The 22,014-nt window shown below is 50.4% G+C and overlaps 1 protein-coding gene across 1 annotated transcript in view; it reads right to left on the reverse strand.

Moving 5' to 3' along the window:
• Positions 1 to 6,769: 6,769 nt before the first annotated feature.
• GRIK4 (glutamate ionotropic receptor kainate type subunit 4) overlaps positions 6,770 to 22,014 on the reverse strand; it is a 183,795-nt gene continuing 168,550 nt past the window's right edge. The window contains 8 exon segments of the mRNA XM_039379999.1: positions 6,770 to 8,315; positions 8,318 to 8,546; positions 9,241 to 9,359; positions 11,807 to 11,935; positions 13,263 to 13,488; positions 15,989 to 16,154; positions 16,472 to 16,645; positions 18,685 to 18,794. Of these exon segments, the coding sequence (XP_039235933.1) occupies positions 7,912 to 8,315; positions 8,318 to 8,546; positions 9,241 to 9,359; positions 11,807 to 11,935; positions 13,263 to 13,488; positions 15,989 to 16,154; positions 16,472 to 16,645; positions 18,685 to 18,794 (1,557 nt within the window). The 3' untranslated portion in view covers positions 6,770 to 7,911.

The raw sequence follows: 22,014 nt of genomic DNA on the forward strand, positions 1-22,014 counted from the left end.
GCTAAACCTGGTGTGCTTGGGAGACCCCCAAACCCACGTGTGATCTGCTGTGCCAGCTCCTGTGTTCCCTCAATGTGGTACCTTCAGGTGCTCCAGGTGGTCACTGACCCAGCCTGAGCAGCAGGAACAGCAAACCTGGGCCTGGGTTGTGCTCAGTGCCCTTCTCCAGCCAGCTCTGGATCTGTCCCTGCTCCTCAGCACAGCCTGGCACCCACCTGCTGCCCCATTCCGGACACATCTCATTTTGGACCACGATTCCCATCCTGTTCAGTCAGACAAAGAGGGCACCAGCAGACAGGAATGAGCCCAGACGTGGAAATGGCTGTTTTTCCCTCTGCCAAATGCCCTGGATTCGTAACTAGCTGTTGTGATGAGACAGAAAAGTGCCACTGCTGTCTGATTTTGGAATGGGGCTTTGGCTGGGAGAACAGGACAAAACAGAGGGAGAAGCTGTCTCTTCCCATCTTATGTGTGTAACAACTCCATTCCAGGTCTGGAGAACGATGCTGGCTGTGTCTGTGGGCTGCCAGCATCCATAATAATTAACCATTAATGTTAGCAAACACTTGGCAAATCCCCACCCGCTCTCAGAGTCCTTTGCAAACATGAGCAGATTAAACTTTGCCAGGCCCCCTCCAGTCCTACACATTAATCCAAAGAATTTCCTCCACTTCTGTTGTCTGACAGAGTATTTAGCAAACACGGGGAGGTTGGGAAGAGCTCGGGTCACCCCCATTTTACAGCAGAGTGGAGGCCCAGGGTGGCAAAGGGATGTTCCCAAAGCCTCAGCGAGTGTTGCTGGTGCTCCAGTTGTGGCCTCCAACCATGCCCCATCCTTCCTCTGCCTGGCAGGTCTTCATCCTTATCTCACTGCCAAGAAGGTCCAAGCAGGAAAAGGGATGCAGGCTTAGCCCAAAGTCTGACATGGACCAGCAAGCTGGTGGTGTGACAGCTCTGCTGCTGGGACACAGTGGCCACCACAGACACAAATAACCCTGAGCCAAGCGTGGGCCAGCCAGAGCAGTGTCCTAGGACAGCAGCTTCTGTTGTCCCTGCTATGCCTTGGTAGCATTTTCACCATCCAGCTTTGCCATCCTGCTGCTTTCTAATGGCCCCTTGGGCACCCACAAAAGAAGTGGGTTTCACTCCAAAATAAGGATGCCCTCCTGAAATACGGTGCCCACATGGGGGAATTGTAATGAAACAGCTTGGTCAGAGTGACTATCACATCTGCTAAACCAGCAGACCTCCTCCACTCCCTTACAAAACTCTGTTTTCACACCCAAGGTCCAGTTCCTTAAGAAATGCCCACCCATTTGGCCCAGTCACACGGCCAGGATTGTGCCAGGGCCATTAGAAACGACCAGCAAACAAACCTTCCTCCCAGAGCAGAGCAATCTGCACCTTCCTCCCAGAGCAGAGCAATCTGCACCTTCCTCCCAGAGCAGAGCAATCTGCACCTTCCTCCCAGAGCAGAGCAATCTGCACCTTCCCCACAGAACAGAGCAATCTGCACCTTCCTCCCAGAGCAGAGCAATCTGCACCTTCCTCCCAGAGCAGAGCAATCTGCACCTTCCTCCCAAAGCAGAGCAATCTGCCTCACAGCACCTCAGAGTGGGGATGTTTGGTGGCCTCCTGCTCACGTCTGACTCCCCCCACGGCGTGACCTCCATTTCAGCTCTCTGGGGGCTCAGCATGATGTGGTTGATCAGTGGCTCAGGAACAAAACCAGAGGCTGTGTGTTCACCTCCCTGTTCCAGCTGAGTTCAGCAAGCAGCAATCAGAGCATCCTCCCTGGCTCAGCTCATGAACACACAAGAGTATTTGCTGCAGACTCTGGAAGAACAGTCAGTTTTAGGCTTGCAGTTCAGACATCCTAGTGCTCATCTGGGAATAAGGAGGTCTTTCTTCTTTTCCTCCCCTAGTTCTTTCCCCTCATTTGTGTTCACTTTTGGCTTTGAATTAAATTGCTCTAAACCTCAGCTCAGCAAGAGCTAAGCCAGAAAAGCCAGAGGACTTCCATTCATGAACATTTCCTGGGAGTTCAGGCAAAAGCCAAGCTGAGACCTTTTTTTTCTAAGGCTAAGCAACATGAGGAGAAGTATTTGGAGATCAATAGCAAAGAGGTGGTGCTTGGAAAGCAGAGATACAGCATCCAGTGTCTCTGGGAGCCCCAGCACAGGAAGGACATGGACCTGCAGGAGAGTGTTCAGAGGAGGCACCAAGATGATCACAGGGATGGAGCAGCTCTGCTGGGAGGAAAGGCTGAGAGAGTTGGGATTGATCAGCCTGGAGAAGAGAAGCTGTGGGTGACCTAATTGTGCTCTTCCAGTGCCTGAAGGGAGCCTAAGGAAGGATGGAGAGGGACTATTTAAAAGGGCCTGGAGGGACAAGACGAAGAGGAATGGCTTTAAAGTGACAGAGAGTAGGTTTAGATTGGATATCAGGAAGAAATTCTTCCCTGGGAGGGTGGGGAGGCCCTGGCACAGGTTGCCCAGAGAAGCTGTGGCTGCCCCTGGATCCCTGGAAGTGTCCAAGGCCAGGTTGGACGGTGCTTGGAGCAACCTGGGCTAGTGGAAGGTGTCACTTGAAAGTCCCTTCCAACCCAAACCATTCTGGGATTCTATGATACAGGGAAAGATGGAAGAAAACAAGTTCGAAAAAAAACAAGGGTCTCACCCACGCTGGTCTAAATTGCCTTTTCCTCACCAATGTCAGTGAAATTCCCCCTTACCTCAGTTAACTTTTTGTCCCAAACAAAGCAGCAGGACCTCTCTGTTCTCCAGGCTGCACCCCAGCCAGGATTTTCAGCATCCTCATGGACCAGCTCCCCAGAAGACATAACCCAGTTGACTCAGAGGAGCTGAGGATGTGACAATGTAGAGTCCTGATGGGCCATGAGAACCACCTGCACCTGCCAGGAATGGCCCTTTCCCTGCCTTTACACCCCAACAGACATTTTCTGTCCCTTGCACCCTTCACTCAATACACGAGACACTGAAAACAACAGAAAAAATTCATTTCTACCTATTGATCAAAGTGCAAAAAACCACTTTTCCAAAACAGCCTGAGTCAAGAAACAAGAAATGTTATGCCTTTCCATTGTAACAGAGCCTTATTTATCACATTGGAAAGGGTACTTTGTGGAGGCAAATGGCCAACTAGTCCCTTTGATACATGGAGATGCTTCAAGATAGGTATGATATAGAAAACCTCGGCAGAGATATGTCCCAGCTAATCTGACAGTTATCTCTTTTACAGCCAACTACTGTCATTTCAGTCTTTGAGAACTGCCAGAACTGCTCTGATAACTGCAGACCTAAACACAGCAGAGGAGAAAGCCTTTGTTAATTAAGCTTCCTTCATTTTCCCAGTGATCTGGGCTCAGCAGAGCTCTCGGGGAGCCGCTGCTGTGTGGCCCTTTGTGCTGGTGATGGACGGCCACACGTCCCCCCCCAGACAGCTGCAGATCCTCCTCTGCTGCCTGGAATGCTTCCTGGGATGAAATGCTGTGGTCCTGCCACAAAACCAGACTAATAACTCAAATGGAGCACAGCAGATTCCCCCATGGAGGGGAAAAAAAAAAACCAGCCTCCCTGAAGGATGCACAAACCTGCCCATTGTCCGAGCCAGCTGATACACCCAGTGTGGTGTCAAGTTCCAGAACAGCCCATTTATACTGAATTCATCAGTGGCACTTTGTGCCCAGAAGAGTCCAGCTCTGTATTTTCAATCAGTTAGTGGCCATCAGACCTTAATGGGGTTTCTGGAACTGTGGGTGCTTTATCCTCTGTTCAGCAGGCGTTTGGCCACACTGAGCTGTTTCTCTGCTCTGTTCAAGCTGCAGCTCCTCACTAGGACATACTCAGTGGACTTGTGAGTGCCACATATGAGTCCAGACTTACTTCTGATCATTTCTGATGGCAGTTTGCAGTTCCTTTTCCTGGTTCTGCCCCCACATACACCTCTGGGTCACTGGGCTCTTTCCCTTGCCCTGGAGAGGTGCCTCCCTCTCCTCCTGAAGGGCAGTGCTACCTTTTCCCTCTAGTCGAAGTCACTGCAAGAAACTTCATCACCTTCATTGGATGCACAAGCGAAGTAGAAGAGAGAAACACTCTATCTTGCAGGTAATTACTTTCAGAGCTAAATTAAATGAGCTGATGAGGGGGCTTTGATCACTCACACCAGCTTTTTCATAGCCAGATCATGACAGCTTCCCCCCAAACCATCCAAAGTCTATCTTTGCTTATTTGCTCTTTCATATTAGACACCAGTCACCAGCCTGCCTCCTCCAAGCAGTCTCACCCACAGGTCCCTTCCTTTTCCCAAGGGAACGTCTCTGCCATTCAGAGTTGTTACCCCAGAACCACCAAAACCAGTTACCCACACTCCTGTGTCTGCCCCAGTGACCCTGTGCCCACAGCTGCAGTTCCCAGTGCTGGTGGGATCTCCACCAGCTCATGTAGGACTCAGACCCCTTCCAAATCCTTCCTGTAACTCAGGATCTCTGCCAAAAATACAAAGCAAAACGAGAGCTATTCCCTCTGCCTCTTCCTCCACCTTTATGGTCACTTACCTGGTGAGGCACTTGGGGTTCAAGGAGAGAAGAGGACTTGGCAGGGCAGGAGCAGGGAAGATTCCTGTGGATCTCAAGTGGTTAAAAAGATTCCTGCCTCAGGACCACTGAGGGCTGAGTCTCTAGTTTATAATTTATAGCTCACCATCTCTCTTCCCAAGGTCCTGCAGGCTCCTGTGTTCACACAACAACCCTTTTTCTATTTTATGTGCCACTCAGCTCAGTAAGTGCCCCCGGGCTAGTCCAAGCCTCGTTAATACCTTCACCCATGCAACCTCCGGGGAGAAAACGGCTTTTTATCAATGGAACTGCCTGGAAAAACAACACAAACATGGGGTTTAGCACATGGGGGGAGAGATTCCAGGCCTTTTAGTGAGGAACCTGCCAGACTGCTGTGGACTGAGCCAGGGCTGGGGAATTGGCTGCCACCACAGGGAGAGACGTGAGCCCTCGGCCTCACTGCTGGGCTCCCGAACAGAGGGGGCTACAGGAGCCTCAAACAAACCACTTAGGAGGGATAAAGCAAAGTATTACATTTTAATTGATCTAATCTGTGGCTCCCGGTGGAATTTGCAGAGATATCTTACTAGAATTACTCGAGTTTTATCAGGAGACAGCAATACTGGGAAAGTGCCTTTTTGCATGGTAAACTGCTCCAGATCTTGAACTGCATTAGCATTGGGACTGGCTGAGCAAAAAGAGCCCCCACTACAGTTTCAAAGATGAGAATCAAACTGGGGAGAGAAGGGGAACATGTGAGATGCAAACCCACCTGGGCACACAAATGTATATATATGGGCACAAGCCCAGGCACGTGAATAATGCTGACTGCTCCCTCGGGTGTGAAACCTGGGAGGATTTACCTCTGGGAGCAGAAAATACAGCACACAGAGACATTGGAAAAGGCATCTAAATTACAGCAGCTTTTATCCTCTTCTTCTGAGGTCCGTTTCTGCTCTGAGTGCAAAACCTCTGGACGTAAAAAAAAATAATAAATTAAAAAAGAGAGAAGGTGGCAAAAGGGACATGTAACAAATCTCCTTAAAATACAGACCCAGATCTAAAATACCATGTGGGTGGGGCAAGCTTGGAGGAGAGATAAAAAGCAAAGACACTGAGAAACCAGGTGGTTTCCCATCATTTTTTTTTTCTTGACATCCTCTGTCTGAGCAGATGACTGGAAGATCTTTGGAGATGCAGAATGATGTCTGGCTCTGTCAAGATTTCTCTTTATTCACTGCGTAGAAGCAGTGAAAAAAAACATCAGGTCTGATAAATGATTCATGGAGCCTTTTCTTCTGCTAATCTGTAAATAAATTTTAAAAAGCAGCTTCTTTTTGATGAATATATTCCGCTGCTCGTAAAAACATGTTGGCCTTTAAGCACGACACGGGCACACTCAGATGTCCCCAGTGCTGCTGTCAGGGCTCTGAAAGCCCAACCTGGCTCCTTGCAGTGCAGGGATGGAGTTTTACTGACTTACCTCAGCTGAGGACCTGCCTCTCCCATCCCATGGCTCTGGATTCCTGGGCTCTGGGGAGGTCTTGCCTTATCTCACTGCTCTGTTTAGTCAGGAAGAGGGGAACATCCTGTGGATTTAGGACCTCTCTCATGTGACATTCTGCACAACAAGCTCTAAATCCTCTCCTCCTCCTTGTTGCATGTTTTAATGTCCCTGTAGGGCAGGTGTTTCTTTCCATAACCTGCTGGAAACAACAGAACAACCCTCACGTGCCCATCAGCACACCCCATTCCCTGCACACCCTCCTCAGGAACACCTGCTGGAGATGGGCTCCTGCATTTGACCTGCTGGGCCTGCCCCTCATCCCCTGGTCCACTGGGATCCACCCAGCAGGTCTGGGAAGGATGCAGCTGCCATGGTCCACATTCCATGGGAACCTGCCCACCCTGGGCAGCCTCACTGCTGTCACTTTGGGGTTTTCTCCCCCTTATCACCACGTATTTGGGATTCCTTTTATTGACCTTTGCTTTTTTTCTGCTTTTTCCACAGGTAACAGCAGCACCATGGATGTGGACAGTGTGGACACACTCAGGCAGCAGAGACCTGCACCTCCTTCCTCTCAGTTGCTGGCTTTCTCCCTGAGCAGATGGGCCTCAAACTGTCTCTCAACTTTTCTGACTGTAGATAGGGAAGGAAAAAGAAAAAAAAAAAGGCAAAAAAAAAAAAAAGCATAATTATACAAGGACATCTTTTATTTCAGTACATTCAAGACAAAAAGAAAAGAAAACAATTCAAGAACAGGATGTACCTTCACTCAAGGCTTTATCTCCCCTGCCCCTCTCCATTGTCATCTCTTTCCTTTTACAATCAGAAATTGCATAGAATTTGTTTTTCAATCAGAAAGTTAAATTCGTCAGTGTAAACCCCCACGTCTGTTCCAAGCAGAGGGTGAGCTGCTGCTGCTGTTTCTAGGGAAGTAAATATTTTCCTTACATGAGATCCCGGGCTAATGGTTTTCCCAAATGCTGTGTGGCTGCTGGACAAGGGCTGTGAGTCACCCTCGAAGCTGAGGGTGCTCTGTGGGTCACATGGGGAGCTCCTGAGCCTGGGGCAGAGCTCAGAGTCACCTCAGGAGCGTGCAGGGCACGGGCTGTGGACACTTTGGGGGTACCAACACCACCTCCCTCCACTGGTGGGGAAGGGCAGCCCCCCCCCCCTTCCAGTGCTCCCCATTCTCACCTGCTCCCACCTCACCTTCCTCAAAAGGCTCCCCCACCCTCATCCCAAAAACAAAAAGGAAGAAAAAAAGCAAAAGGTAACCCCAGAACGAAACAAAAGACACAGAACCCCTGAAATTCCAGGCGTTTCAAGGCCTCTTTGAGTTCACTGTGTTTGTTGGTTGAGATTTTTTTTTTTGGCATTTTAATATATATATATCTATGTATAGATATATTTATATATATATGTAATTTTAACAACTCCTCAGATGGACTTTCAGCAAATGCTGCTTCTCACGGGGAGCATGTCCCATCCCATCCCATCCCATCCCATCCCATCCCACCCTTCCCTTCCTCCTTCAGTCCACCTGCCAACACTCTGAAAAGGAAGAAGAGCTCAGCACCTGAAACCTGGTGCCTTGGAGACTAGGTCCTGACGTGCCCAAATTAAACCAAAACAAAACAATGACTCCTCCCCTTCCCCTCCCTTGTCCACGTCAAATAAAAACTCCCTCCCCCCGCCCTTTGAGAACACCCCCTGGTAAGTCTGTTTGGTGGAGAGACAGCGCCGGTGTCCCTTCTCCTGACCTGGGCGTGGAGAAGTTCCAAGAACCGCTCTTGCCTCCACCCTGGGTGGGCAATACCTGCTACACCAGTTACCACCACGTCCTTCCTCCTTCGGTGGCACGGAGACAACCACCGGAGACCAGCCTGAGGACCTCTCTCCTGCCACACCAGGCTTCAGCCAGCCCCGTGTCCCCCGGGACACCGAAACCCTCCGGCCAGGCCCAAAGGTCCGCCTTGCCCTGGGGAAGCCGGGTGACCGCTAGTGGTTTAAAAACGAGTTGACATTGTACAAGTCCGTGTTCTGTAAAATGGAACAGGACCCTCTCGCCCCCTCCCCTGCGCCCCCCGGTCCCCGGCGTTACTCGGGCTCGCTGCTGTTGGTGGTCTTGTCCCACTCCAGGCTCTCCTCGCTCCGCGCGGGCGATCCCGCGGCCGGCCGCGCCCGCAGCCCCTGGAAGCGGCGGCACTCGGGGCACACCCTGATGTGGGTGCACCCCCGGGCGACCAGGGCGGCTTCTTGTGCCAGTCTTTGTGCCAGGGGGTCTGGCTCCCCCCCGCTGCACAGCTTCCCGTTGCTGAGCGTGGTTGTGCTGCGGGCTCGGCGCTCCTCCGGGATAACGGGGCGAGTCCGTACCGGCCCCCCGCGCCGCCGGCGGGGCTGGAAACTGTCCTTGCACAGGATGATGTTGCGCAGCTCCGTCACCATCTCTTGGCACACCGACACCTGGGGGGGACACACAGGAGCCGTGCTGCTCACCCAAAGGAGCTGAGGGACACGCGGGGCTGGGTCTGCTTGGGGGGCTGGAGGGATGAGGGGGGAGGCCCTGGCACAGGTTGCCCAGGGAAGCTGTGGCTGCCCCATCCCTGGAAGTGTCCAAGGCCAGGTTGGATGGTGCCCTGAGCAAACTGGGATAGTGGAAGGTGTCCCTGCCTGTGGCAGGGGCTGGAATTGGATGATCTTTAAGGTCCCTTCCAGGCCAGGCCATTCTATGATTCTGTAACATGATTCTGATGCCAAATTTTACGGACTCGGTGCCACTGGGTTTCAACATCAATACCTGGACATTTACATTGATTTAACCCAACAGATTCTGCCTCTCATCAGAGACCCTCCTGTGTTCTGGATCCCCATACCAACACAACCCACTGCAGGTAGAAATCCCATCTCCAGGATGTTATACACATCCCTGAACCCTTCAGGAGCCCCTGGAGCATCCCTACAGCACCTCTCTTAGCAGGAGTGCACAAGAAGCTCATGGATTTTAGACCTTGCCCAAAGGACCAAACCTGCTCCTGTGTTTGGGATGTCAAGGCTGGGAATGCTCCTCAGCCTGGGTGAGGCTCCAGAGCACCCCACTGGGCATCCCACAGATAGCGATAAACATACACTGTCCCCTCAGGGCACTCTCAGGTCCTACCTCTGACTGCTCAGAGTGTCGAAGGCTCCACAGAAATTCCAGCATTGCCATAAAAATTGCTACGATCAAGCCACAGATGAGCACCACGAAGATTCCACCAATATTCTCCATCCCCAGGCCTAAAACAAAGCAGGAGGGACAATGTGGAGAGGCAGACTCGACATAAATTGTAAAAGTATCACTGCACAGAAATCCCAAGTTTTGCTGTTTTGTTGGCATTGCAGATACCCAGCCAGGGACCAAAACCACAGAGCCAGCACTGTCCTATTAATAGCTGCCCTCATGACTCAGATGGCAAAGTGAATGACTTGCAATAACTGCAGGATCGAAGATCCCTTCTCAGAAATGATGATTTTGCAGATAAACAGCAAGTACATTGAAGGGAAGCACAAAGCAATTTGTGGACAAACTGAAAACAAGAGGGAAGAATTGCGAGATCAATCGGGCACATTAATCCCTGCAAATTATTCACCCAGCTCCGCTTGCTTTGAACTCCTCAAAGGGAGATGAGCAAGGTTGTTAAAGAAGCAGAGATGAAGAAGACAGGAAAGGGCTTTAAAGGAAGCTGGCACTGAGAAAAGCTCCTTTGATTGCATTACAAAGTGCTGGGGGGAAATGATGGCAGCTGCCTGCACTGCAGTAGCAAGGAGAGGGTCCAAAGCAGAGCAGAACCCAACACTTTCACACTGTAGGGTGAGAGAATGGGGTCTCTGCCACCAAGGGGTGGGTTATGGGTTGGGTGCTCTCTAGGAGGAAACATCCCCTTCCGTGGGACTCACCTCCCTTGGACAACTGGCTTACAGTGGGATAACTACCACAGCTACACAGTTTGCAAGCCAGAAAGTTCACCAGCTGGAAGGAAAACCCACCCCTCAAGAACCTGGACTGAGCTTTGGTCAACTCTTGGCCCCAAAACTGCAGCCTGTGCCTCCCTCTGGCCCTGCAGAGCTGGACTGTGAGATGAGCTGGGGAGCAATGCTGGCCTCAGCTTCTGCTGTCCAGGATCTGGCTCTTCTCTCTCCTGTTCTTGTTGGGTTTGGGCCCCTGATTGGACTGATTACTAAAAAGCATGTGGTGCTTTGCACTGGGTTGACTGAGGCCATTAGTCAACTAGAACATCTATAAAAATCTTCCTCTCCTTTCTGTAGCATTAAATCAAAGTGTAGGAATCAATGATTTATTGACTTAATCTCAGCGTGGCTTTTAGACATAAAATCTCACCAAAATCCTTGTAAATCGCTGACCTGCTTTGTTCTAAAACTTGGGAGGTCACACTGCTCCCTCCTCCTCCTTCATTCTTTTGGCATCACCTCCAGAGCAGTCCAGTGCCTCTGTAAATCAGCCCTTTGCAGAGATGCTTCCACAGCAATTGCAAGGCAGAAAACACAGCCCACAGTCACAGTTTAGACCCAAGATAAAGGCCATCCTCTCCTCCCAGCAGCTCTCAAATTTGAATTTAGGGCCAGCAACTCTCTCTACATGCTTCTCTCATTCTGCCTGAGTGCTACCTCAGGCACCCATTCCCGAGCTCACAGAGAGGTAATTCCTTCTGCCATTTCCCAAACTCACATCACAGAGAGAACAAACCAGGAGAAAAACTTGTCCAGGGTCACAGAACACACCAAGCAGTGCCAGAAACAGCCCAGCTGCCCCCTTCCAAAGCCATCCCAAAGCAGCCCACAGCCTAGATTCCACTTCAGAGCTGCTTTTTGCACAGTCCACAGAGGAAAAGTCTCCCATGTGCCTGCTTGCCTTCAAAGTAACTTCTTTAATAGCTATAACCTGATGTCTTACACTGGGCCAACACCTTCAGCCTTAAATTAATAGCTGGGACTGCCTGTAGTGCAGCACAGCCCAAAAATTAGTATCAACTCACAGCCCCGTGGGGTCCCATCCATGAACTGCACAGACACACCTACTGCTGCTGCAAGGTAATAAAACCAAAATAGCTACCACAGACCCAGTTTAGCTCTCTGTCTGTGCCCTCAGAAGGGTCAGAAGATCACCCTTATAACTGGGGAACCTGCTGGCCTCCCAGAAAACACTTGCTGAGAAGAGGGCGACTGCCAGGACTAAAAAATGCAGCAACTGTGTTAAGCTGGCAACTGCTCTCACGCTGGGACATCAGCCTAATGTGGTAGCTTTTATGGCAATTTGCATAGCATTACCCAAAAGAATTTGCTCCTCAGTTTACAGATGTACTTATAAAGTCCTTGTGTCCCTTGCCCTGGCTGTTTAAAAGATGCTTTCACTCGGAGCCATTAACCAGCAGGCCTGTGGTGGAGATCCATCTCCCTTCAAGGAACCCAGGATTTTGGTCTGATCCCTCCAGCCATCCATTTTCCCAGGCATTCATTAGGAGCTAATTTACCCTCCATATGCCTCCAATATTTGTCATTTGGTTGCTCCCGCTCTCTCTGCCCCAGGCAAAAACACACAGCGTGAGGCTCGGTGGCGGAGCTGTTTGGCTTTCTCCTTGAGTTGTGAGGGAAGGAATCTCGGGTCAGGAGAAGGGGGAAAAAGCGATTCTCAGGCAGAAACGCTCGTGTGGAGTGGTGCAGCTCACCTTTGGCTCTGTGGTCCTCCTCTTTGGGGCACTTCCCTCCTTCCCACCACTTGCGCTTGAGGATTTCCAGGCGGTTGTTCTCCTGCAGCTGGAGGATGGCCAGGTCGAACTCGTCTCGGAACACAGAGCCTGCAACACCAAGAGGGACGTGGTAGGGCACCCCCTGGGCCAGCCTTCCTCCCCACTCTTCCTCCCCACTCGTGTGTCCAGCTACAACAGCTCGTCTCTGAGGGGTTTGGAGGGGACATCGCTCCATGTAAGCCATGGAAACCCCTTGCAGAAGGTGTTTTTCCTGCCCACACAGCTGAGACCAGCTAAGGAGGTCCAACACCAGTGGAGCTTTGGCTGCAGGGATTGAATGGGCAGTTCAACATCACACAGTTCAACATCACACCTCCAGACCACGGAGGTCCCTCTGTTGTCATTCCACCTACAACTTGGACCTTGCTCTAGCACTCCCTGCCTCAAGCTGGTCACAGAATAGAATACTCTGAGTTGGAAAGGACCCCAAGGATCAACCAAGCCCAAATGTTCATGGTAGAGCTGCTCACTTCTGTGCTTGGTGCCAAGCTCTAGTGCACCCTGGTGTCTGCTACCAGGGATCCTGAGGAAGGGCCGTGGGAAAGACCCCAGTTCTCCCAGTAACTCTGCACTATTGTCCCAGTGAGCAGCTTTCTGCTCTTCTTATCTGCTACGCTTTCACTGTCTAACAAGACAATGTCAGAACAGATTTAGCCCTGAGAGTGCAGGTTTGTGCTCACAGTCAGGTGACTTTACAAGTTTACCCACGTTACCTAAACTGGAGAGACCGTTTGTGTGATGGGCCTTATGTAATTCACCTTAACTTTGTGTTGCTAAGTGCCAGTGCTTAAATGTCAGGACTGGAGGAAAGATCAGGAATAACAACTACTACATCCTTTTTCCGTGCTGCCCTAGGAGATGATGTTCTCCTGCTGGTTCTCACATGGTGAAACACAAACCCCCTGCATTTGTTAAACCTGATTATTACCTGAGATAGCCACTGAATTGCCCAATTCTCTGTCCTGGAGTTTTAAGAACCACCAGCTGTTAAGAAACTCGTGCTAAAAACTACTCCAGTTACAGCAGCAGTACTTTCACAGCACTTCTGGGATTAAAACAGGGAGCACAAAACGAGGCACAAACACTGGTTCGGGAAGGAGACAATCAGCAGAGAGCATAATATGCAGAAAATAAGCAGCAATTTTGAGACATCTTTCACACGAAATCACATCTCGAGAGCCGCAGTCGCGTGTCACGTGCCTCTGGCCCAGAGCAGGGGCTGAGAGGGGAACCTTGGGCAGCTCAGACCCCTCAAAAAACACCCCCGGGCAGAGCCGTGAGACGCGACGGCGGCTCCAGAGCCGGTTCAGCCTTTCAAACGCTCCGGTCCTCTGCCGACAGCTGAGAAGGACTAGAATTTGTCTTCACTGCCTACCGACGGGCATGCCAATCCCGTAGCCCTTGGTGTCCAGAAGGCCCCCGACCTGCGTGAGGTTGCAATTGCGCTGACGGTAATACTCGTTCATGGTGGACTCCAGCAGGAAGGCGTAGTTGGAGTTCAGCACGCGCGCGATCCCCTCCTCCGTGCTCTTCACGAAGACGCTGGGCTGCTTGGAGTACATGTAGTTCCACATCCTCTGGTAGGTCTGGTAGCGGGAGTTCTGCAGGAGGAAGGAGCCAGCGACAGCTGAGGGAGGAGGAGGAGCGTTAATTGCCCTAAACTAAACCCCAAATTAGACGCCCGCTATGAAAAGGGGAGAGGAGTCAAAGCAGATCCGGTGCCAGGTTCAGAAAGGGTTTAGATGCCTAACCTGCATTTATATCAATGAGGTTTAGAGGCCCAAACATCTTGGTGGGTTTGAGACTCTAACCTTCAAGTATCTTGGTGGATTTGAGACTCTAACCTTAAATATCTTGGTGGACTTGAGACTCTAACCTGCATTTATATCAGTAAGGTTTAGAGGCCCAGATATCTTGGTGGTTTTGAGACTAACATTCATTTATATCAACGAGGTTTAGAGGCCCAAATACCTTGTTGGGTTGGAGACTCTAACCTTAAATATCTTGGTGGATTTCAGACTCTAACCTTCACTTATATCAATGAGGTGTAGAGGCCCAAACATCTTGGTGGATTTGAAACCCTAACCTTCAAGTATCTTGGTGGGTTTGAGACTCTAACATTCATTTATATCAGTGAGGTTTAGAGACTCAAATATCTTGGTGGAGGCCCAAATATCTTGGTGTGTTTGAGACTCTAACCTTCATTTATATCAATCAGGTTTAGAGGCTCAAACATCTTGGTGGATTTGAGATTTTAACCTTCAAATACCTTGGTGGGTTTGAGACTCTAACCTGCACTTGTATCAATAAGGTTTAGAGGCCCAAACACCTTGGTGGGTTTGAGACTTTGTTGGCAAAGCTGGGCATGAAAGGCATGCCTATAACTCCAGTAGGGACAAAGCTTTTTGCGTAAATTCAGTTTTAGAATAATTCATAGTTTCTGTAACAGACCAAAAAAAAAAAAGACAGAAGAAATAGATTGTGCTTGTCTGATTTAAACCTCTGAAGAAGTCACACCCCACTGACTATCACTGGAACCTTGTCCTAACAGTCCTCCAGTGTCAGAGCCAGACACCAGCACCTCAAGGAGGGCACTCAGAGCAGAACTAAAGCTCTTTGGAGCCCCCTGAATCCAGATTTTGGTCCACAGCCTTGTGAGACAAATCAAAGCATCTGCTGAAGAGAACTGGAGTCTTTTCAATGATTACAATAAACTAAAGCTCCACCAGCCCCTCAGACTCTGGTTTGATCCAGAGGAAGCCGACTGTGGTTAATCTCTCTTGCCTGTACTGAGCAAAGAGTGAAACCTGCTTGCACAAAGACTGAATATAAACATGCTCTGGTCTCCATTAGGAATTTCACACTGTCAAGGGCTCATTTTCTGTGGCTGGTAAGTGATGCTGGAGAGCTTTAGGGAATCTGCTGCTGACCTAGTTCCTGTCCTCATCTGTCCAGCTCCGTCCTCTGGGTGCAGTCACTCGGGCAAGAGACAGACAAGCAGGGGGGGTGTTTCTTCCCAGTTCACTGCACTCTCAAATGCTAAACCTGTGTGTTTTTGTCAGGGGAAATGCTGCCAGGACAGGTTACAAGGCAAGGTGCTTCAGCAGTGGACACACATTTCACGCAGCAGGGAAGGGAGGGGTGATGGAGGCAGGCCGTGGAATCCATCGCTGCTTTGACCCACCGTCCTTCCACCGGGGGAAAACGGATCCAAACACAGCCTAAAGCACTGCAAATGGTACAAAAACATCTCTTCCTGATTTCCTCTCTGATCCCAGGGACTCCAGCACCCGCCAGGCAGCGCAGAGCCACAGCCAGGGCTTTAAACTTGAAAGCCTTCCTTAAGCGAGCGCCTCGTATACAACCACCTTGGGTCACTCGGGCTCTGTTCAGCTCATTTCACATGCAAGGCTTGGCTTAAAAGTAGCTTCTTGCCAAACCCCTGAAGAGTGTAAAGTTGGGCTGAAAAGCTCAGGCCCACTCCAGAGATTTCTCAGCCTTCCAAATTCAGTTCAGACTCAGAGGGGGGTGGGAAAAAAAAGTGAGAAAAGCTTTCTCTCCTTTTGGAATTTCAACAAGTAATAAATAAATAATCCTCCAGCAGTTCTTTGTGCATTCAGAGCGCTGCAGAAAAGATTCACTCATTTATTTCCCTTCTGAATAGAGCAGGGAAGATAAAAATTAAATTGGGCTAAATGGCCCACATAACTTTGAATACATTTGATTTATTTATCTTCAGTGCCACTGACCACACATGGATTCCAGCACTGTGACAACTGTGAGCCTGCCTGGGCTTGGCAAAGGTTTCATTGCTGAAAAACTCTCAGGTAAAAGCTAAGATCACATCAAAACCACAGGGAGACACATGAAAATTTGACTTCCTTGTCAAATTTCCTTCCCTCTCCCACCATTCTCCCCATCTCCTCACACTGTGGGTCTAGCCCACTCCTGTGCAACCAAGCAGGCAGGGATCTCTCCAGAAATCCCCTCCGTGCCAGAAACTGGAATGAAACGGGCACGAGAGGCTGGAGTGGCACCCAAATGTGACTGAAGGGTGCCCTCTGCACTCCCTACCCCCTTCAGCCAAAGAATGGGGTTTACTTGGAAGAAGGTCATGCTGGAGCCGCCGTGGATGGTGCCGTACTCGATGGTGGTCTGGTCAGCCAGGTCATCCACGGACTCGATGGGGACGTCCATGCGCTGCACCGTGAGGAAGGCAGCCAGGTTGGCCGTGTAGGAGGAGATGATGATCAAGGTGAACGCCCACCTAGGGAGAGGGGAAGAGAAGATGACGACCTGAGGTTCCCCTGTGGACTGAATCTGCTCTCCACCTCTCAAAACCACAGGACCACTGAGGTTGGAAAAGCCTCCCAGACCGTCGAGCCCGACCTTCGTCCGACCACCGCCTCGTCACCCAGACCAGAGCACTGAGCCCGTTCCTTGAACACCTCCAGGGAAGGGGACTCCACCACCTCCCTTGGCAGCCCCTTCCAGCGTTTAACAACCTTTTCCATGCAGAAAAATTCCTCCTCCATCCCCTTCTGCCCCGAGAAGCCTCCCTGGAGGGGAGGGTGCCCTCCTTACCAGACTCCACTGACGCAGCGCGTGGACAGTGCCTGGGGGGCGATGGTGGAGCCCTGCTGCATGAACCCCCCCACTGGGAACCACAGGCTGTTGCCCAGAGAGTACTGGTTCACCAGGAGATTGCAGCGGCCTTGGGAGCAGGGGTGGGGGCTGTACCACTCGTACGGTGTCAACCTAAAAGGACAGGAAACAGGTAACTCAGGTTAATTTGCCGGGAAGTGGGACACTTTGGAGAGAAGAAGCCAAAGGAAAAAAAAAAAAAAAGAAAAGCTGTGAAGCTCTAGCTCTCCTGGAGGCAGAGTTTTCTGAGCAGGAAGCACTTCACCGTCAAGTTGATGCCCAGGGCTCAGAGCTGTGTGAAATGTTTGCTCTAAGACTCAAGAAGCCAGAGGCTTCCTCGTAGAGATTTGCAAAAAACTTCAGCAGAGAGGCTCTGCTGAGCTGAAAATCTGGGCATGGGCCACGGGGAGGCTGCAAGGAGGCAGATTTTTGCAGCCCTGTGAGCAAATTCACACACCACAGCAATAATTCCACACGTGCACGGACTTGATGGGAAATTGAAATCAAACCTCCTTGGCTGGGCTCCCTGCTGGAGCACGAGCACTGACGGGAAGTTCAAAAGCGAAGCGTGTGAGACCTGACTGCATTACACCACCAAGAAAAATAACTGCCCTGGTGCAAATGGCTGCTCTGAGAAGGTCTGACTGGCCTGGCAAGGTCCAGCTGGAAGCCAAGTGCATTTCAAAGCATCACATACTTCAGAGACAGGACAGAGGCGGGACTGTGAGATAGCTGACAGCCTGTCACTGAAGTGACTGCAGCCTAACTCTATTTTTTTTATTTTTTTGCTGTTTCCAAGCCTCAGCTCCCTGGTTGCTAAGAAAGTCTTCTAATTTCTCTGCTGCAGTTCATTATATTACCATGGTTAACAAAGCTGAGGCCTGGGAGGGTCATTTTGGGGCTACTGCCAAAAAAGCTGCAGGGCTCTGCCAGCTCACACAGCATTTAACCAAGATGAGGGGTTTATTTTTGCTCCTGCATCTCCTGCCTCGCTGTGATGCCAGGGAGGTTATTTCCTGCAGACTTTCCATGGTGGATCAAGCACTGGCAGTGAAACCCTCTACTCTGAGAGAGTCCCTGCAATTCACAGGGTCAAAAGCTCCTTACAGCTGAGCAAGGCACAGAGCAGCAGCCAGACCTCCATCTCCAGTGGAAAGCTGGGTAAAGGCCCCTTTTTGGAGGATCATGTTTAAAACATGAGGAAGGGGCTAAAGAGGCACCAGCTCTCGGTCTGCAGAGAGCATCAGGCTGCATTATTCAATGGTTTCCTCAGAACTGAGGCTGTAAAAGCATTCCAAGAACCCATTAAAGCCCCTGTCAGGATGACAACTTTAGCCGTGCTCAGGGACCAAGTGACAGCACAGTTCCAATTTGTGGAATGAGAATTGGGTATTAAGAGTGTCCCAGAAGGGCCCTCAAGCCCCGAGCACGTCTGTGGAACACACTGCCAGGGCTCAGCTCAACCCTGCCTGCAAAAGCCCATCCATGCCACCAACAATAAGCAGCTTGTTGGGAGGTCAGGGCAAAACAGCAGCAGAGCTCAGACCTTGGGCCTCGATGGGAGACACTGCAGGCAAGCACTCAGGGATGTATTTTAACACTGACTTAAATTAGTCATAGGGGAATGGAACTGAGAGCTGCCAAGGGAGGCTCTGCACGTCAACCAAGAGGCTGCTGAAAGATATTAATGAACTTTCTTTTCCTCCACACATGCTGGGGTTTGTACAGGGCCAGAGGAGCCAAACATCCCTCGTGGAATTTGTGTTAAAATCTCCGAACGGATTTGTGGGTTCCCGCCAACCTCCACCCCCCCTGCTCAGGACAAGGGGTAAAAGGCACCTACAGGAAGCATTTGCAGGGCACCAACACTACTGCCAGACCTTCTCCCACCCTTCCCACGCGGATTTGGGAATCAGGGCACGATGCTCCTGCCAGGCACACCAATGCCCATCCCAGGCACCAGGGCGTGGGGACTCGGTGGCACCGAGTGGCACTCGGTGGCACCGCTCATTCCCCAGCTGGCAGAGGGCTGGGATTCTTCTGTCCCATCCCATAGGGGTGTCTGGGGCCCGTGGATGTCCCCGTGTCCCCCCGGGTGTGGCAGTGTGACGCTAGATGGCACCGCGAGGAAGGGAAAGGCACCGCGACATTACCGAGCCACCAGGAAGAGGACGCAGCTCACGGCCAGGTAGGCGAGCAGCATGAAGAGCCACACTCCGGGAGAAAAGGGGTCCAGGAAGGAAAAGTAGCCGGGTTTGCGGCCCTGGAATGGAAACACAGAGGGCGTTTGGCCTGATTGTGGTTCTACAGAGGGAATGGTCCCTTCGGAAAAGGCGGAAGGAAACGGAGCGGCACTGATGCTGAGAGGGGGTGGGACAAGGGGGGTGAAGGGGAGGAGGGGGAGAAAGGGGAGAAGGAGGATAAATGGGAGAGGAGGGATAAATGGAGAAAAGGGGATAAATGGGAGAAAAGGGATAAATAGGAGAAAAGGGATAAATGGGAGAAGAAGGATAAATGGGAAAAAGGGAATAAATGGGAGAAAAGGGATAAATGGGAGAAGGGGGATAAATGGGAAAAGGGGGATAAATGGGAGAAGGGGGATAAATGGGAGAAGGGGGATAAATGGGAGAAGGGGGATAAATGGGAGAAGGGGGATAAATGGGAGAAGGGGGATAAATGGGAGAAAGGGGATAAATGGGAGAAAAGGGATAAATGGGAGAAGGGGGATAAATGGGAGAAAAGGGATAAAGGGGGAAAAGCGGATAAATGGGAGAAGGGGGATAAATGGGAGATGGGGGATAAATGGGAGAAGGGGGATAAATGGGAGAAGGGGGATAAATGGGAGAAGGGGGATAAATGGGAGAAGGGGGATAAATGGGAGAAGGGGGATAAATGGGAGAAGGGGGATAAATGGGAGAAGGGGGATAAACAGGGCTTTGGAAAAGCCTTCCAGGGGAAGCAGGTGACAGCAACACAAGAAATGACAACAGGCTCCCCAGGGCACGGCCCCAAGGCTGACAGAGCTCATGAAGCAGCTGGACAATGCTCTCAGGGACAGGGTGTGATTTTGGGGATGGTCCTGTGCAGGATCAGGAGTTGGACTCAATGATCCTTGTGGGTCCCTTCCAACTCAGTGTATTCTGTGATGCTGTGACCGAGTCCTGCAGCACCTCCCCACTGGGATTCATCTCCTAAGTCTGTTCTTCTCCCCACTCACCCACTTTTGTTCCTCCAGGCAAAGAAAGAGGTGAATTGAGAGAAAAACTGAACAATCACAGTGTCCTGCCCTCCCCATGGTAGGATAAGCTGCACCCCTCATCTCTGAGGGGTGGTCCCTCCATCCTTGTCCACCCCACCCCACTCTCACTGGGCAGGAGGGGCTCCCCTGAGCTCAGAGGTGGGTGAGAAATATTTTTGCACAGAAAAAATTAAAAAAAAAAAGATATGTTTTCGATACTTCTGCTTTTCTTTCTTCAGCCTTTAAATGTTATTTCTTTGTAAAAAAAAATAAATAAAATTATTACTTTTATCTCAGGGAACAGGGTATTTTTATCTCCAGGATGCGTCAGAACTTCCTGTTGTTTTTCTTTTTTCTCAGCAAACCACCTTTCCTTGAAGAATAAGGCCTCACTGCTAGAAAAAACAGATCTGATCTTCTCTCAAGGTGTTTTAAAATTTCACAAGGACGCTGCCACCACTGAAATCTTGTCAAATGGCAGCACAATTTGTTCAAAGGGAGGATTAATTTCCAGGAGGAGTTCCTCAAGAGCTGAACACCTCCCATTCTGGTGAGTGTATTTGAGCCTGTATCTCCTGCCCCAAACCACAAAGTCAGTCCTGGCATCACTAAACCAGCTCCACAGTTCCCCCAAGCACCTGTAACAGGGAGGCTTCCCACGAGTCAGAGCTCTGGGAAGGCTTTTACTGTAAAGTCAGAGTGGAAACAGCCTTTTATCACATCCTGGCCAGGCTGTCAGTGTGTTTCTTACTGGCACTTCTTTGCTGTGTGCTGAAAATGCCTCTCTCTGTTTGCTCAGTGCAGCTCCAGCAGCTGCTTCCCAGCACTGCCCTGCTGTAGGTTGCTCACTCTGCACAAAAAGATCATCTTTGACACACAGAGGCCTCATTTCTTCCCTGATCCACTGCCCTACCTGCCCATCTGTGGCATCACATAAACTAATCATAGCTGGTAATAATTAACACCCGACCTCCACTGCTGTAGCAAACCCAGAGTCCTGGTATTTTAGAGCTGTTCTTAATCCAAAGGTGGTGAATAATTTTTTTCTCCTTCCCCAGTCTCAGACCAGCGCTTTTAATTCTATTTCCATCCAAACTCCCTGTTTCACTACTGAAGTATTCCTGTTCCTTATGCAAAAACCCAGATTTCACAAGGTCTTGGTAGTTCTTCTGGAGGCTCTCGAGTTGTTCCTAGAAAAGGCAACAGTGGTTGCACAAAAATCTTCCTCTCCTAAAAATATCCAAGGAGACTTGTGAGATCCTCTGCTCCAGTCACCAGCTGGGACTGCAACATCTCAGAAACCTCCTGCAGCAAACTCTGCCCTGTGTGAAGCAAAGACCCACCACAGCACAACCTCCTGCCCCTGGATCCTTAAGGACAGGATGAGTTTGAGCTGGGGATCCACAGCCTCCCTGCCCATAGTGGGAGGGCAGGAACTAAATGGTCTTTAAGGTCCCTTCCAACCCAAACCACTCTGGCACGAGCATTTTTAGAGATTCTGGCTTACTAAGGCTTTTAACAGAGAGATGAGTTAAGCATCAGTGGTTCAGACCATCCAGCATCCATTCTCAGATTAATTCTCAGTCAATTCCCAAGCAAAGCTCCAGGGTATAATTCCAGAGTCTCTCTTGAAGACAAGGTCTCTCTTCTGAATTTGGTTATTTTAGTGTGCTTGCTATAAACAGGCGAGGTACAAACAGTCAAAGATAATATTTTCTTTTGTCCTTTCCCTATTTTTTGGTCAGTTGCTGCTGCTTTTCCAGCATCTGTACCCGAGCCAAGGGCTTTTGGAGCCAGAGATACTGCTGGAAACTACACCTTCAGAATCCCTGAGGGACTCCCAAGTCCAGAACATCCTTTGCTCCTCTCAGTTCAGAGAGGTGAGACCATCTCACAACTCTGCAGGTTCCAAGGTGTGTTCCCTCTGCATTTCTCACTGATCCCATCCAGAGGCTCAGGGATTTCTCCATGCCAACACGAAACCAAAGCTCTTCTCTTCACTGCTCTCCTGGATGCCGCTGGTTCCCTTCTTCACCTGGAGCTAAACTGGCTCAGGTACCTCTTTATTTCCACAGGTTTTTACACACTCAGGAATGAAATGAAGCAATAGGAGCCTGGAGTTGTGAAGGGCACCAGCTGCCCTCGCTGAGCAAACTGCAGAATATCATTCCAGGCAGCTTAATCCTCCCTGGCATCCCAGAACTGGCAGAAAACTCACAGGCACTGGCAGTGCCTTGGCTGAGGC

The sequence above is a fragment of the Pipra filicauda genome, unplaced genomic scaffold (assembly GCF_003945595.2).
Source record: "Pipra filicauda isolate LSUMZ 115617 unplaced genomic scaffold, ASM394559v2 scaffold182_size1470994_pilon, whole genome shotgun sequence".
Classification (NCBI taxonomy): Eukaryota; Metazoa; Chordata; class Aves; order Passeriformes; family Pipridae; genus Pipra; species Pipra filicauda.